Source organism: Halichoeres trimaculatus, unplaced genomic scaffold, assembly GCF_033239565.1.
Source record: "Halichoeres trimaculatus isolate MK-OKI-2021-1 unplaced genomic scaffold, fHalTri1.1 fHalTri1_scaffold_6, whole genome shotgun sequence".
NCBI classification, from domain to species: Eukaryota; Metazoa; Chordata; class Actinopteri; order Labriformes; family Labridae; genus Halichoeres; species Halichoeres trimaculatus.
In genome coordinates this window covers 19,668,064-19,685,475 of record NW_027437184.1, presented here as the reverse complement: position 1 = coordinate 19,685,475, position 17,412 = coordinate 19,668,064, and the positions used below count along the sequence as shown (strand labels likewise).

The 17,412-nt window shown below is 42.1% G+C and overlaps 1 protein-coding gene across 2 annotated transcripts in view; it reads right to left on the bottom strand.

The window, feature by feature from the left end:
• Positions 1–17,412, bottom strand: part of dchs1b (dachsous cadherin-related 1b) — a 101,346-nt gene that overhangs the window by 80,224 nt on the left and 3,710 nt on the right. For both annotated transcript variants that reach the window (XM_074671594.1, XM_074671595.1), the window contains exons 2-4: positions 4,665–5,510; positions 4,346–4,543; positions 3,316–4,089 (exon numbers count right to left, since the gene is read on the bottom strand). In XM_074671594.1, coding sequence (XP_074527695.1) covers positions 3,316–4,089; positions 4,346–4,543; positions 4,665–5,492 — 1,800 coding nt within the window. In that variant the 5' untranslated portion in view covers positions 5,493–5,510. The remainder of the gene's footprint in view (positions 1–3,315; positions 4,090–4,345; positions 4,544–4,664; positions 5,511–17,412) is intronic.

Sequence of the window (17,412 nt, the reverse complement as noted above, 5' to 3'; positions counted from 1 at the left end):
ATATGCTTAGACACTCAAAAAGAAAAAAAAAACAATCACATCATCTAAATCAAACAGGCTCCTACACATCAAATGATTTCAGCAACTTTTGAATACAAAATCAAACAATGAAAATGCCCCACTTCTAAATATGCTTTCCACTTTTCATCACAGGCCACGGTTCACGCAGTTCTCATGATCTCCAACTTTACAGGATATGAACCTGACTCAGATGCACACACACACACACACACACACACACACACACACACACACACACACACACACACACACACACACACACACACACACACACACACACACACACACACACACACACACACACACAAATGCACCATAACTTCTCCAGCATGGGAAACGCTTTAAGGAAGCGGAGGTAGAGGAAAGCAGGGAAACCAAGAAATAAATAACTCCTTTGTGTCGCGGCTACATAAACAGTGCAGTGCATTACAGATTACTACAGTAGCTGCCCTGATAAGAAACTTCCTACACACTGCTACATGTGCATGTGTGTGCATGTTTGAAAATTATGTGCATGGAAATCTAAGAAAGATTACAGGGAAAATATATTTGAAACACTGGAAAATTAAGGAAAGCCTTGGAGAAAAAGAAATTTTAAAAGAGAAAAATTTAGACTTGTACAAGATCAGTTCTGTCAGGATGGAGAAAGTTAAGTCCTTCCCCATGTCTTCATGTGTCCTAGTATTATATTTCCTTATTTAGAGATTAACTGTCCTCATTTTCTCTATTTTAAAGCAAAGCATCCACATTTTCAACTCAGCCAGCAAGGCCAGTATAAAAATTCCCAAAGCCAAGTAGCGATTGTTATCTATTGTAAATATTGGTACAATTCTGAGAACATTCAGCCTCCGTCTCGCCCTGTTGGAAACATGACAAAACCATGGAAACTGATTCATGCCAAATAACATCACACAAAAATGTGTGCTGGGCCTGCAGGACCAGCTGACCACACTCTTCACTTTGTCGCTATCTTGACAGAGTAAACACCTAATACTCCACAATCTCGACAGTCTGTTGGCTAACACATGGAGAAAAATGGAGAAAAATCTGCTGCGACACCCTTTAATAAGCTATGATGTCAGGTCTAACTTCATTACTGTGTGTGTGTGTCCTATCTGAGCAGCCACATATTCCAGTGGCCGGAGAGAAAAAGTTTACTTCAGCTACAATTATCCTGCAAATCTCAGTCCCTGTGGGGAGACGCTCGCCCTGAGAATCTTGGCTCGGTTCGAGCGAGCCTTGAGGAACGTGCCGGAATGAGCAAATCAAGCCCTATTCACTCACTCTAGCATACTGGAAAAACCACCCGTGATGTCTGGCATGGGATTACGCTCGCACCTAGTGCCAGAATAACTGCCGGCTAGGATTAGAAGAATGACAACAGTTGATCACAACAGTTGCAACCACTGGAATGGAGGTCCTGGGGGTTGATTGAGATGGCTGCGGCTGATAATTCAACAGAGCAGCCTAATTAGGAGAGAATTACAAGGTTCAATAATTCAGAAATGGACAGGCTGTATCAGTGATTGTAGAGACAGCTCTGAAGTTAACCATGCAATGGCTATATTTATCTGCACTTGTTTTTCCTTTTCTAACCCCTTCTACTTCGTAACCCATTTCTTTCATCGTTAATCTTCATTTAAAATCACTTGATTTCCATCACTCATCTGATTTTGTTCTGTATTATTTTTGCTAAAGAATATGGATGGAAACAATTAATAAAGTATGAGTAATTGGTCGTCAAGAACATACTTGAACACACAGGTCTTGGTTTGATATTCCATCAGGTGGAAAATAAACAAGTGGTCTTGTATTGTATTCAGCTGTCAGGGAGGGATTATGTTTAAAGCATGTTTCGATGCAAGCCAACTGGATAAATCAGGCGTACATCGGCCAAACAGTCCATCTCCCTGGGCATGTCCTCTCTATTCTTCTTTTAAATAGTTACTGTATGATAAACAGAAACATGAATCTGCTCTGGTTTAACATATTGCGCTCAGAGTCACTGTAAAGAAATCAAGAAGACTGGAAGAAGACAATACATCAAAAAGACCACACTGACCACAAACATTTTGGCAAAGTACTGCAGAGTGACGTGGACACATGATGTGTAGGGTCGACGCAGAAGTGTACACTACCACAGACATGTATGGCGATAACTTTTGGACGCCTGCTCTGCATGTTGATAATCAGCTTTTTAAACGTCTTATCAATATTTGTACATTTTCTTATCTATTTTTCATCATGGTTAAAATCTGTTTTTTTTTTAGCCAGTAACTGATGATTGGTCATTAAAATCCAAAGATGGATCACGGAGCATTAGATTAGCAAACCAGCCATTTGTCTATAAACATGCCTCATCTCTATAAACCAACAGTTAAATTCCATTTTTGCTGCTTGGTTTAGATGAGATGTTTAAAGCATTTTATTTCAACTGTGGCCCTTTTTTAGTTCTAGCAGCACAAAGGAAAAAAAGTGCTTTTTTTTCTCTTTTAATTCACCTCACAGCAGAGGGGTAACACCAAACCTGTAAAAACAATGGGTCTAAACAGACCGTGATGCCAAGTGAAGACCTAGCTGGAAGACAAACAGTCAGTTATCCCTTCTTTCATTTCTCCAGAGACATACTCCTTAAGCACAAGAGCTGCAGGAATCCAGATAAAAGCGAGACGGCCGTGAGATAGTGCCGCCATACCCAGGCCTCACCCTATGCTGATGGCTTGGTTACCATGACAACCATTAGGAGGTGAGGGAGAGGACAAAGCAGCAAAGAGTAAATCTCCTCACAGCGGCTTCAGGAATGCAGGTGAACTCTCCCTCCCTGCTTACCTCTGTTTCATTTTTCTCATACGTATATAAATCCTTTCCGTCTCAATGGACACGCTGAAGGGTTCTCCTCTCAAAGTCCACTTTTTGTGAATCATATCACCACACATCACATCCCCCAAGTGCACCATCTTTTTCCAAAAGCAGAGGGGCTGTGATGCAGCTTTTCATTACAGACATGACTTTGAGTCCTGGACTCGTTTATGTTGATGCGTCTATCATGCTCCTGCCTGGGGAGTAATCAGGGATGGCTTACAGTGAGGGTGTAAGAGAAAAGAGAGTGAGGACAGGGATGGGAGTACAGGAGAGACAGTGAATACTCAGTTTTGGCTGCATAAGTAGGACAATAGTGTTGTGGCCAACACGCTTCAAGAATGAGCTCCAAGAGAATTAAAAACAGCAGTTTCCCCACAAGATTGAGGGTATTAGAGGGGATGTGAGCTGGAGAGAAAACTTAGGTTCTCTTACCTCTAAGAAGCAGGTCCCAGCCGGAGTGTTCTCCTTGATGGATGCATTGTAGAAATTGCTGGAGAACACAGGTGTGTTGTCGTTTACATCCTGCAGGACTATGTCTACCTTTGCAGTGGATGACAATGGCGGCCTGCCACTATCCGTCGCAACCACAGTCACACTAGGTGCTGGCTCTGATTCGAAATCCAGAGCCATGGCCGTGGTAATTATCCCTGTGACTGGGTCGATGGAAAACCAATCAGAGTGAGAGTTTTTACCCTTGAGTAGGCTGTATCTCACATCTCCATTGGGGCCCTGGTCCTTGTCCCTGGCAGTGACCTGGAGAACAAAGGAGCCAGGATACACAACCTCAGGAATAGTCTGTCTGTAGGCCTGCTGGTCGAACAGAGGGGGGTTGTCGTTCACATCAGTCACCTGGATGGTGAAAGATGACTCTGCTCTGAGGGGAGGTGTGCCGGAGTCTGTGGCCATCACCCTGAGGTCATACGAATCCCGTTCTTCTCTGTCCAAGACCTGGTCCACATATATCAGGTAGATGATGCTGTCTTTGGTCGTGAGAGCAAACTTCCCATCACCCCCCTCAAGGGACACATTCACATTCGCATACTCTCCATAGTCTGGGTCAGTGACAGATATTCGAGCTACATACTGGCCGGGCTGGGCCCCTTCAGAGATCCTTGGAGAGCCGTCCTCACTGAGGAAGATGATGGTCATGGTGGGTTGGTTGTCATTGTAGTCACGGACGTGAATGGTCACAAATGCGTTGGTCACCTGACAAAATGGTGATTAAGTAATGTTACTTGATGTGTAAGTTGTGTGTGTTTATATATATGTTGTATATATGTGTATATACATTTATTTATTTTTTTATATTGTTTTTTTTCCCACAAAATGTGGGAATTACTCAGTGTTACCTTTCAACAAGCAAAAAAAGAAATATCTTTGGGAACACAGTACAAGCTTTCATTCCTCTACCTTTCTTATTGCCAGTCGTCTAATCTAAAAGCACAGTAATAAATGGTCGTACCTCAGGGTGACTGGCGTTATCTTTGGCCTGGACCACCAGTTCATGAACTCTCTTCAGTTCATAGTCCAGGGGTCTGTTCAGCGTGATGATTCCAGACTTGACATCCATTACGAAGTAACGGTCAGGGTCACTCTGGCGTCGGTTGATCTCATACAGGACAAGACCATTATCACCCTCGTCCTCATCTGCTGCAAATACCTTCAAAGATAAAAAGCCAGACACTGAAATTAGAATTAATTCAAACATCTGGATTCACAAAGACCAGATTTTTTACTGTAGTGGGAGTCATTGTCTGGACACAGATAAGACTCGAGCTAACCTGTAGGATGCTGCTGCCTTGTGGGAGACTTTCAGAGATAATGGCATGGTATCTGCTCTGATTGAAGACCGGTGCATGATCATTGATATCAGTCACAGTCACCTCCAGGGTCATGGATCCCATCCTTCTTGGTGAGCCCCCATCAAAGGCCTCCAGGACAAGGGTATAAGACGAGCGTTTCTCCCTGTCCAGCAGTCCATTGACAACAAGGTCCAGATAGAGCACTTTGTTGGCAGCTCTCTTGGTCTCCAGTTTAAATGCCTGGCCCACATTTCCCTCTCTGATAGCATAGCCTTGGGTGGTCAGCTGGTCCTTGTCTGCATCTGTTGCAGGCTCCAGGGAAAACCTCGTCCCAACTGCAGTGTGCTCAGGGATCTTGAGAACAGCTTTCTTTTTGGGGAACACAGGAGCATGATCATTGATGTCATTTACAGTGATTGACACCTCAATCGTTGTTCCCGTCATGGTCACTGCAATAAAGCTATAGTGGTCTCTCTGCTCGCGGTCCAGACGCCGTGCAGTGGTAATGATTCCCGTGGTTTCATCAATGTTGAGATCATTGCCAACACCTTTGCCTTCATGGTCAGAGATAAAGTAAAGGCTTGCACTTTCACCAGGCGGTAACCCAGCACTGATGTCCCCAACGATAGTCCCTGCTGGCTGCTCTTCATCCAGCTGGAGTTCAAGTGCTCCAAGGACAGTTTTCGACTGGGCAAGAACAAGGACAATGCAGAAATAATAGAGTGGTTTCCGCCGCCACACTCTTGGACACGCACAGGGTTCGCTGACCCATGCCCTCCGCCTTGACCCTTTACTTGTTATCGGCATGGCTGGGTTCTGCTACACCTGAAGAGGGAAAAATAATAAAGAGAGAAAGAGAGAGAAAAGAAAAGCATCAGCACGAGAGAACATGTTGTACTGAGAGCACAGACATATCTTATGATGTGAGAACTGAGCTTGTTTTCTCCTTTCACAACACACCACAAATTCACCCACTCTCTTAGGAGAAATTTTAAATCTTTCCTTTTTTTTAAGTACAGTGTGCTAACACTTTTATAATCCAGAACTTGTATCACAGACACTACCTGATGAACCTCAGCTTCCTCCATAAAGAGGATACATATAACATTTTGGAAAACTCTTCAGCTGGATAAGGAAGATTTGCAGAAGCATGAAAATTGAAGTCCAAGTCTGTCCCGACTCTATATTGGCTTCTACCACACAGAGGACAGAATCATAAACTATATTTATCTGAAGGATAACAAGCTTTACTCTCTGAGTCAGAACATTTTAAAGTGTCCACAGCAGGCACAAAGCGGTATCCCTCGGGAAAATACATTAAAGATAGTAAAACAGGCATCAAGGTCTTTTCTTAAAGTCTGAAGGATTTTTATTTCATGATAGAAACACTTAGAAGCATTTGCACAACTCTCGAATACTTGGAATGCATGGGAAAGTAAGAGTATAGCAGCTGCAGAAGGGCATTTGTGAGGTAAAACAGCCATTTAAGACTTTAGGCTTGGCCTTTCAGTTCTCCAAACTTTAAATCATGCTCAGATCCATAAAGATACTGTCCTCCTTGTGCTAACGCTGAATCAATCTTATTAGTCATAGACTGGATCTTATCATGAACAGATACATAAACTGCCCACAAAGTCATGCATATGTTCAGGGTCAAACACCTTTTGCCATAAATTATGAGTGTTTGCTTAACCTGCCTAGTGTGCCAGAAGCATGGATATGCATCATCAGATGGCACGTTGACTGCAGGGAAGGAAATCACAAGAGTTTAAAAGGCTATCAAAAACTCACCTGACACTGTCAAAATTATCCTGCTTCGAACTCAACATCTGGTACTCGAAGCAAGTTAAACAAACACCAATAATTATTTGCAAATGGTATTTGACCCCAGATTGACACACATACTTTCGCACAGTATCACACAATTCTAGAAACTCTCATAATGGTTCTGGCATATATAACCTGCCTAACTCTCACGAGATGGAGGCCTATTTTACCCCTTGATGAGGTGTACAAATATTTAGATAATGCTCAGAATGAGACCGCTTGTTTATGCATGCATTTATAGTGGGAGATTTATTGAGCGTGAAGCTCTTCAAAACATCCTGCAATGAGGAAGACATCCCGCCTGGACATAGCTCATTCATCACATTTAGAGACCAGAGGATGCAGCCTTAATAAGCCTTGGATCCTAATCAAAACTTTTACCTGTAAACAAAATTGAATTTAGATATCAAATATCTCTATCAACAATCCACAAATTGTTTGATTAAGGCAAAGAGCCGGAAGCAGACAGTAATTGTCAATGAAGGGTGTTGGCCTTTCCTGGCCAGCCATTTTCACCCAGATGATCCCTCCCTGTGTGCATGTATAATCCGGATAGTTAACTTTAGAAACGTTTCCAACATCGAGGAAGAAAGCCAGCCTGCTATCAGCTGCAGCATTTGTAGATACGTTGAATTGAAGCATTCAGGCTCATCATGATCACAAAGGCCAAAATCTGACCTCTCTGCAGGACGCTCAATTGGCTGGCTCCTTTTCTACAGACACGAGCACATAAAAAACAGGTTTACTTCTTCTAGTTTATTTTATCTAAATAAGAACTAAATATATACTGCAAATTTCCTTTTATGGTGACACACATACAAACATCCGAGCTTTAATTGCTGTGCCATTTCCTGTCAAGGATAAAGTTTGAAAATCATTTTACGGTCAATTTTGTTTTATTCTGCATGAATAAAACAAATCACATGAATTAATGCTAATCTTGCCAAATCTTAGGTTTGAAATGCCTCTAAAGGACTATTCAGGCTTTATTTGCAGATAGACACTGAAAAACCTTGGTTAAGATCTTTCAGTTGTCCCCCCGAGCAGCAGCGTCTCTGACCCTGACCTCCTGTGGTAGTTTTATGGGCCTTGGAGGAGGACAGATTAATAAAGTCTATGGCTCCACTGGGACAAGGAGTGGGACACTGATACAGGCCCCTTCGGTAGGGTCCCTGACCTCTACATGTGGTCTGGGCGGCTGCTCTGGACAGTTGCTGCAGTCTGACCCAAAAAGAAAGCAGATCTAAGACTGAGCACAATCGGCATACACGCCTTAACTTTTGTTTTGTTTGTTTTTGTGTCAAGAAGTTGGGAGTGTTTGTATCCGTGGGACCGTCTGTCTTAAACAAGAGCAGACGGCAAAGAGAAAGAAGTAGAAGAGTTGAAAGAGGAGATCTGACAGGGACAATTAAGGGTGTGATGATGAAAAGAAACCCTACGACCCAACTGCTGAGTCACAGTCTTCGGAGACCCCGCTCTGACGAAATGTACCCACAGTACTGTGCCATAATGCAGCCACTGAGAACACCAGGGAGAAGAACAAAAAAAGAACAAAGAGGAGGACTGGAAAAAGTACATCGAGGACACAATAGGAAAAGTTACATTCAGAGGAGTGATTACAGTTTGCTTTGGCTTGGCGGCCTCAGGGACCGCTGAGCGGTGTAGATGAAACATGTGATTAGAAAACAAAGTCAGAAAGGCTGTTCTGTGAAGTATGAGAGTGTGTATGTGTCTGTCTACCTCCTCTCTCTGTCTCTCATTACTTCAGTTGAGTGTCAGTGAAAGGTTATATTGATGAACAGACCTCACTGCTGCAATCTGTCAATGTCAATGAGCAGTCAGTCCATGACTTCATCTCCCTTTTGACGTGTGCTGTAATACACTTGTGTTTTCTCTGGACAACACAACCCGATGAGGAATGGAGAGCTAAAATATAGCTCATGTTGAAAGAAAACTGGCTCAAACAGATGGTCAGTGAAGTAAAAGACATCCACCTGATTCACCCCCTCTAGTGGTTCTCTCTGTAACATTCTGTTAACTATTATTAATGCTGCCTTTTGTGCTACATATTAATTCCTCGAGGATCCATATTACTACCAAAGACTACTAAAGAAACTGGACAAAACATCAAGTCAAACAAGCAAAACAAGGTGCCATCTGTGTCTTTTTGCATGTTTTTTTAAGTTTTTGCCTTTTAGGCCTGCACAACACATGTGCAAAAAAGCAGTGACATCATCTCTGTGCGACCACATTGACTGGTAAGGCAAACCCGGCGGGCTCCGTACAGTCTCAGCCACATTATTATCTGGCATTGCACCCCCATAATCTGCCTGTGCTGTGCACCGGCCTCAAAGCCTCAAACATGAGCCTCCACTCTCAAGTGCTGCAACCATATAATATAGAAAAAAAACTGTTTTTACTATAGGATGGGACCACTTTAAGTACAGCATGTGTATGAGGACATGTGTGAGTGTATTTACACTGTCCCAGTTGTGAGGAGTAACTTTTCCTCAAACAGTGCCAATTCCTCTCAGTCCTCTCTATCTCGCTATCCCTCCCTTGTCCATTCCTCCTCCTTCCCCCCGTCCGCCCTTCTAATGGATTTTGCAGGCCAACCTGGGCACGCCACAGCAACACCAGGCCAAGCTAAACAGGACCCAGAGTCACGAAAGTTCCAACAAACAAATGTCAGTTTTTCTATCAGTCATGTTCTGTACACTTTGATGCAAACACTTGCATTCAGCCCATTCCTCAGTGGTCGAGAGGTCTGGCATTGCCTGTAGATAATTGGCAGCTTCTCATTCAGGCCTTCAACTGTCACCCAGAACAAACACTGGCCACAATATCGGGTACACTGTAAAGTCAGACAGTGGAAGGAAAACAAGGTGAGACTACCAAGATGAAATGCACCAGTTAAAGGCAGTGTGAAGAGTTGTCATGTTGTCCTGACTCTAGGGCCCCCTTTAGAGTAAACTGGTTGTGTTTTCTAGGAATGAACACAGTATTCCCATGCGCACCATTGCCATCTAAAAATACGGCTTTGACCAATGCATGTATTTCTCATGAAAGTCAAAACAGATTTTCTCATCAATACGACTTTTCTTTGTTCATGATTACTTTTTGCCAGATGAATGATGAGGTAGTGTATGGACTGCATGGAAAATGCAACCTGTACACAGGCACTATTCATGATGTCTTTAACTATGCAGATCATGAAGAGTCATTGATGCCTCATTTATCAGTATAAGAGGTACCAATTTAAAATATGCTGAAAGATGTGAAAGACAGAAAGACTAGCAGTCTTGCATACTCAGAACCTTAAATGCAAAAATTGGAAGGACTATCTGTATCTTGCAATGTCCTCTTGTAGATCATGTGATGTATGACTTGGTGTATGGTGTTGAGGTATGTTCTTTCAGTGCCATTCCAGCGTGTAATGTAGTCCTTTTTATGACGCTTTCTGCAAGTGTACAATTACAGGATGGCTGAAGAAACATCAAATCTTCAAATGACTGAGAATGAAAGGTTAGGCTAGGCTGCGGTGAAACAGGCTGCAGCCATCTGCAGCAGTAAAAGGCTTTGTGACAGGAGGGAGAGCTTACAGTCTGGTGGGGGGGGATGGAGGAATGCTTTTGCATCTCAGTTTTCATGTCGTTTGGGATGTGTGTGTGTGTTTAGGGGGACGACAACTATGACCCCCGTCTTGCCTTGAGTGGCCTTTCACCGGATCTCTGGATATAGATGTACCGTTTTCAAACCCCAGCTGTCACCAGGAGTCTGAGTACGTACATCTGTGGGTGCATGTATGTAGTTAAGTCCCTTTTTATGCTTATGTGCACACATTCTTTAAGTTCCCTTTTTACTTTCCCCTCCAATCAAGACCATTTTTTAAGTAGATGTCAGATTCAATTTTTCTCCACAATCAACTCGATTAAAATAAATGGACCTTCATCTAATGGTTGAAAGTACAGCAGTATCAGCCAGACAACCACTGTCTGGACACTGACACACACACACTAAAATATGCATGCATGTGCTGCACCAAACCACAATCAATATTAATACTACTATATGCCCTAAGAGAGTTCATGACCATGCAGCATAATTGGGCTCCCCTACCCAGGGGAAGCATGCAGACTAAAAGCTCTCAGAACCTGTGAAAGCCAACCTATCAGGTTGTGAAGACTGAAGACGTTTAAATTAATTATGATGTTGTGAGGACTGGTTGTTTGGCGACTCTACTGTGGCTCAGCTGGTTGATCTCATAAATAGTAGCAACTAATCCAGCAAATGTGATCTCGTCCAGTTGGAGAGTCATCACGTTTTTACGTCTTCACATCACATTTCTCATCTAAGACACACAAAGGTATCATTGACTCCTTAGCCTGGTGCCATGAACCGAACTGTTCTCTTTTCCCCAGTTTACCTCAACTCTGTGAAAGCCTTTGTTTTTATTCAGTCTGTGAAATGTTCCTCTGGAGTTTTATTTTATTACCTATTTCCTACATAAATGTTGATGTCACTGACATCAGTGAGGCTGCAGAGAGTGAGTGGAGGTGGGAGGCTGAGGCAGGGGACCACATCATCTCAGAGACTCTTTAAGTTCACAGTGAAAGGCTGCCAGAAGCCTTCTGAGACTTTGGTCATAGCCTTTAGTACACAATAGTTTCCGTATTGCAATTTGTTTTTTGTTTGAAAGAACATAGAAAATCTGAAAAAAGACCAAAGACGTGTAATCTGATAAAGACAGTGAGCGTTTTACTGTTCCCCTCAGGAGGTCATTTTAGAGGGGGATTTTTGTTTTTTTTTGCTCTGTGGTTTGGCTCTATAATTCATTTGGATGTGATGTTATTTAAACTAGGTTAAAATGCTGACTCCTTGTGTAGTTGTTGTTTTTTTATTTCCAGTCATAAAAAACTCAATGTGGTTGTCCTTACCTTGGGTTCAGTGCTATTTGAGATATTTTTCATCAGTAATTCTTGGCTTTCAAATATAACATCAACAGATTAAGAGTGCTCCCCATGGCTGCTATTTATCATTATTCCTCTGAGTTTAAGTTTGAGCATAGCATCAGTTCAAGTTGAAGTTTGGCTTGGCCCAAGGTCCATTCGCTGCTCTTAACACCCCATCCCATCAGCTGACAGCTCAGCTGATTACATCTATGCACCAAATTGGCAAACAGAAAAGTAGGTGATCTATGTTGTAACTGTTTTAGCCTCAAACTCTCGCTGCTTCCACCGTGAACAGTTTAGCAACCCTCCTCCACCTCAGTGACTTTTTTTAATGCAGTGTCCAATTTTGTCATCATTCGTATAGCCACTGAAACCTGTTCTGTTTTGTATCCTGAGAAATCTTTTCTGCTGCTCTCCCTGCATTGGTTTTCCATGAATACATATGAAAATTAGAGGGGAGTTGTGCTCTCACTGCCTCCAGCTTTGGTGTTCCACATTGGCTTGTTGAAGGGCAGGGAGCTCCCTTAACAAAGCCACACTTTTAACTATAACTTACTGGATATTAAGAATAAATACTTTACATGCGAGTGTTCCTGAATGAACGATACAGTAATTTATGCACTGTCTTTAAAGATATCACACCAGTCTGGATTGAACATCTAACTTGGACAGAAAGTCATTCTGCACATGAGTTTTTGCATCCCTCCTCTACTATATTCACCAAATTCTTTGGGGTATTAATCGGTGCAAAACAACCGCAAAGAATCTGTGCTCTTCAACGCAAGCACAACAATTCCAACCTGCAGAGATGATTTGGATTTATTTATCTACATACACAGTGGCTGTCAAGCTGGAGTACAGTCACACACACTTACAAACTACACCAGTCCCCCTGTGACCAATTGTCCTAGATTTTACTGCCCAACAGACCAGGAGGAGAGAGAATAAACTACATTTAAAGACTGATGGGAAGTGTAGTGGAACAAGAGATGTTGAAGAAAAGTTTGATCTTAATGAGGTTTCTCTGAAAAAAAGACATGGAAAGAGTGACAAAGGCAGAACCATACAGAGATAAAGGAGTCCAAACACACACACATAAATAATGTACCCTCTGAATGATCAGTAAAGCAGAGGAGCAAGTGAAAACACAGCCGGAGGTGATTCACTAACCTCCAAGGCCATGCAGCTGTACAGAGGTACAGTGAGATTTGTTTCTCTGATGTTTGTGTGTGTGTGATGAAGGGATAAAAAGGAAAAAGTGAATGAGAAACATTGAGTTGAAAAAGCAACCAATGATGACAAGGCCAACAAAAACAAGAACAAAAGGCATGTTGGAGCAGAGAGTGCCAGCCATCATCACTCATCACCTCTCGCTATCAGAGCAGATCCATAAAAACAGGAATCTCTGTTTAACATCATCAGCTGAAATAAAAAGTCTTATAATGGTTCAAAAATAGAGGTTCTCTTTTCATGATTCACATTTTTACTTTTATCTGACAGGACAACATGAATTCATTTAGTACCAAAAATCCGAACATTGAGTGGAAGTAATTAAACATCAGGAAATATTCTTATTAGTAGTGAATGTGGAAAGTAATAAAATACTCAAGTGTGGACTTGATGGCTTTATTTGGCAGTACATTTAGCTTTAGACATTCCATATGAACCACAATCAGATAGTTATGGTCCAATATTAGGAGGTATCTGGATATTTTTATATTAGATGAAAGCTTTGCATGACATTGCTTCAGTATCATTCAGACTCAGAAGTCCAGGATTGGACCACAGCTCTGATTTCAAGCAACAAGAGCCATTTTGAGACTCAGAAAATGGGGAGGATGTCTGATTTATTACTGATATTTTGTTACTACTTTTCCAAAAAGAGGCTTTGATAATGACGTTTTCATCTGATGCCTGTAGACATCATGTTCTTTAAAGGTCCCATATTATGCAAAAATCACTTTATTAAGTCTTTTAGTGAAATTTGTGGGTCTTTGGCTTTCCTCCCAGCCCACAAAATGTGACATTTGATGACCAAACCTGTACTTAGTAGTGCTTGTGAATGTAAAATCCTGACTGAAAACGAGCTGTTTGGATTTCGGGGATTTGCCGACCTCAGCGATTCCCTGTTTTGACCAATCAGGAGCAAGTCTGACCTGATTGGTCCACCGGAGCAGATACCCCAGAGCCCCCTCCCCGCCTACTCCCCTACCTGCTGCTGGAGAGAAATTTCTCCAGCAGGTAGGAGAATGCCAAAGTTGAAGAGCCATCACTGCTTTGTTTTTGGCTGTAAACAGCCACATAGTTCCATGGATAAGCTTCCCATCTCGGAAGAAGACAAGACTAAGTGGCTGGAGGTCATTTATCAAGGAAATGCTCCAGCTACACTCAGTAAAACTGTGCATGTGTGTGCTAGTCACTTCATGGTCGACTGCTTTTCCAACTTTGGACAGTACAACAGAGGGCTAGCAAATAGACTGGTCCTGAATCCAGGTGCATTACCAACCATCCGCCAACAAACCTCGGACCCTGGAAATGTGAGTATTTTAAATGCTGTGTGCTGTGGAGCAGATGTAAGAGCTTTTCCTCAGTGTCCCCCCTACCTCTGTGTTAGCTTCAGGATGCTAACTTTAGCTGCTGTTAGCCTGTTGTTTTAGTCTGTAATGTTACAGAAACAAGCTCTGCTGTTTTCTAAACATTGTGCACTCGAAGCTTGTGGCACCACTCTCAGTGATGCCAAAGAGCGGGGTGGTATCAGTGGTGGCTCATTTACATACAAAGGCCACGCCCACTAAATCAGACCGTTCTGAACAGAGGGGCTATGAGAGCCTGGAAACAATGCTGCTGTGCTTGATTTATTGGCTTTGATGCCAATACAATGATCCAAATTAAACTGCAGAAAAGGAGCATAAAATGGTACCTTCAACACTTCCTGCAAGAACAGCAAAGGTCCGAAATGTTCGGTGAGTTCAAACCATGATACTCTATGAATAGAGACTCACATGCATGCACACAATATCAAAGCATTTATTGATGGAGAAACAAATAAATTTGAAGACAAACAGCTGATAGCCAAAACAGGGTCAGAAAAAAATGAAATCAAAGACCCATCTTGGAACTGACACACACTTAGAAACACACTTTAATCTTTCGTTTCATTCCAACCCATGAAATAATCAGTGATATTGCCTCACTGCAAACCTGGCACAGGGTCTCATCAGGTCATGCTATTGTTTCAGTAAACATTAATCAAAGTAATAAAAAGTCAAGTTGTGTGCCAGTTTACATATCTCTTTTTTCTTTCAGGGTGAAAAGAGGTCAGAGTCTTCCCTGAGAGAAAAAATTCAATTTCAGTGTCTGGGAAAGACTGAGGTTTTGCTTCTTTGGCTGACAGATCTGGGAAACTGTCAAATTCTGTAATTACTCATCTCTAGCTCAGAATATAGGACAGTGACTTGGCATATTAGTTATTTAATTCTCCATCAACTCTCGGGTTAGCTGGCGCTCTGACAGCTGCTCTCTAAGAGAATGCCTTTGTATCCTGTTACTCCATTGTGGTAAGCCAGGGAATTAAGTCTGTCTGTCTTTTAATTTGCTCTGGAGAGTTAAACATCAATGCACATCAGTTAATGACAAGCCAATGAAATAATGATAAAAGGGAGATGTGATAGATGAGATTGAGGGTTGAAATGAAAAATTTACTCCAAAGTTTTTGAAAAGACCTTTGATTCTCTGACAGAATATCAATCAATAACAATCTTGTTTATGAAGTCACCGATAAAAACACATTCTCTAGTCAACGTTTTAGTTCTCCATCTGTCTCTCATCACACGCCCTCTTTCTCTATCTCTTAACTTGCCTAACACGTTGCACTACCTGAGCTGTGATGCCCTACATGCTGCTCACAGCTCGCTGAAAGTGTTTGAAGTTACCAGGAGCTCAGATCATCTCACTTACTTCATTAAAAACACATGAGACACTGCACAGATCGTCTCTCTCCCTTCCTCTCTCAGCTCCACTCGCGTTGCCTCAGAGCTCAGACACTTCCCATCCATCAAGCTCCCAGATGGGCAGAAGCTACCACTTTTCATTCATCCTTGCTCAGAGCGATTCTCGCATTCATCTCTTCATGTGACTAATGAAGTTAATACATCACTTCATTCAGAAACATGTGTGCATACACTGATACATGCATGTGCAAGCCGTCGACTTGTGTATGCATGTATCAGTCAATGTAAAGTTCCTGTTTTGATGCATCTGATGTCAACATGAAGGTGATGTAGAGAAACGTAAATCATCCACTTAAAACAAGAGAATAAATTTGCGAAATTCCAAAACAACTGCTTAAAAAAAAGGTCACAACAGTTCACTCAACTCACAATATGATAGGATAAGACTCTGGCTCAAGGTCCCGTTATGGTTTTCTTGTTTTTTAGCCACTTGAGTCACATTTTGACAGCAGGAACTTCCCCAAGGAACTAGAGACCTTTTAAGAAACTCTATGCATTTTACCAGCAGGAACCAGGGTCTAAATTTAGTCCCAGTGTGGTTGATCTCCCTCCTGAAAAAGTCCCTGCTCAGGTGTTAGTACTTTCCAAATGTCCAGGAACTTTGGAGATGGAGGTTTTTAAATGTCCAGGAACTTTTGGGGTGTTTTGAATGGCTTAGCCACCAATGCTTGTATCATTTCATGTGTCAATTTCTCAAATCGATAAAGTGTGATCAAAAACAGCACTAGCTGAATGTCCATCATGCTAACAGGCTAAGTGTAGTGTATGGAAGAACATAAATATGACAGTGCTGACTTGTCTGTCACTTTCTTGTTGAATGTCTTTTCTTTACTGCCCTTTAGTGGTCTGGTCTGACACACAACAATGAGCCACAGTAACCCTTTAGTTCCTGGAGGAGCATTACAAGGAACTAAATTCCTTGAACTTCTGGTTGAACAGCATCTTTTGGTATCATCTATTTGTGGGGAACTGGCAGTGCAGCCTTGGCTGTAAAATCTTTGAGGAGACATAAAGATGTTTAACAAGAGAAATCAAAGGTAGTCAGCACTCTCTGACAATCACATTTCATCTCACCAATTTGAAAAGTGCCTTCTATGTGTCATCTGTTAACTGTCTTGTGAGACACTGTCACTCTAAATGTGAAGATTAACTACGGTCCAAATTACTTTACTTGAATTCAGTTTAAGGTTTGAAGCATTAGCCTTGTAAAACTTTTTTGTTTATTTTTCTACATTTGACAATATGGGTTGTTCAGGCATCACACAGAAGAGTACAATGAAATCAGTCACCTGTAGCAGCCCTTATGAATTATGCTCACCATAATCAGATAAAGCTTAAGGGAAAGCGCACATGCATGCACGGAAACCAATGACTTCTTCCATCCATCCATCACAATGAGAAACCCAGACGTACAACGATCTTGCCACATTTTGGCATTGAGGAGCCAGTGTCACAGGTCCAACCCACGACGGGGAAACTCGAGACAACACCAGGCTTTAGAGGACTTCCATCTGCAGCTTCCTCCAGGAACATATTAACAACCCATTTCCAGCAGTCATTATCCCCATCCTGATTATAAGCCAGTTTAAGGAGTGGTTGTGCTGCATGGGCCAGTTTGGATCAACATTTATTGTCAAATTTGAGGGCTGAGAGATGTCTTTTTTCAAATTTCGGTCAGTGTTTGTAGTCTTTCCCATTTAGCTGACCTGATCTTTTCTCTAGCTGGATCCCTACTGTCTGGACAAGGACTGTAAATAACTGGCCAATCACTTCAGAAGTTGGCCTGAGAACACAGAATAATAGAACTGCACCATCTCCAAACTCCAGTTAGTCAATCACTCTGCATATGACAGGAGACTCTGGTCATTTCTTTTGATTGGTTAAGGTGGTCATGGATTAATATGTTCCACAGAGCAGCAGATAGACGGCTCTTTGTAC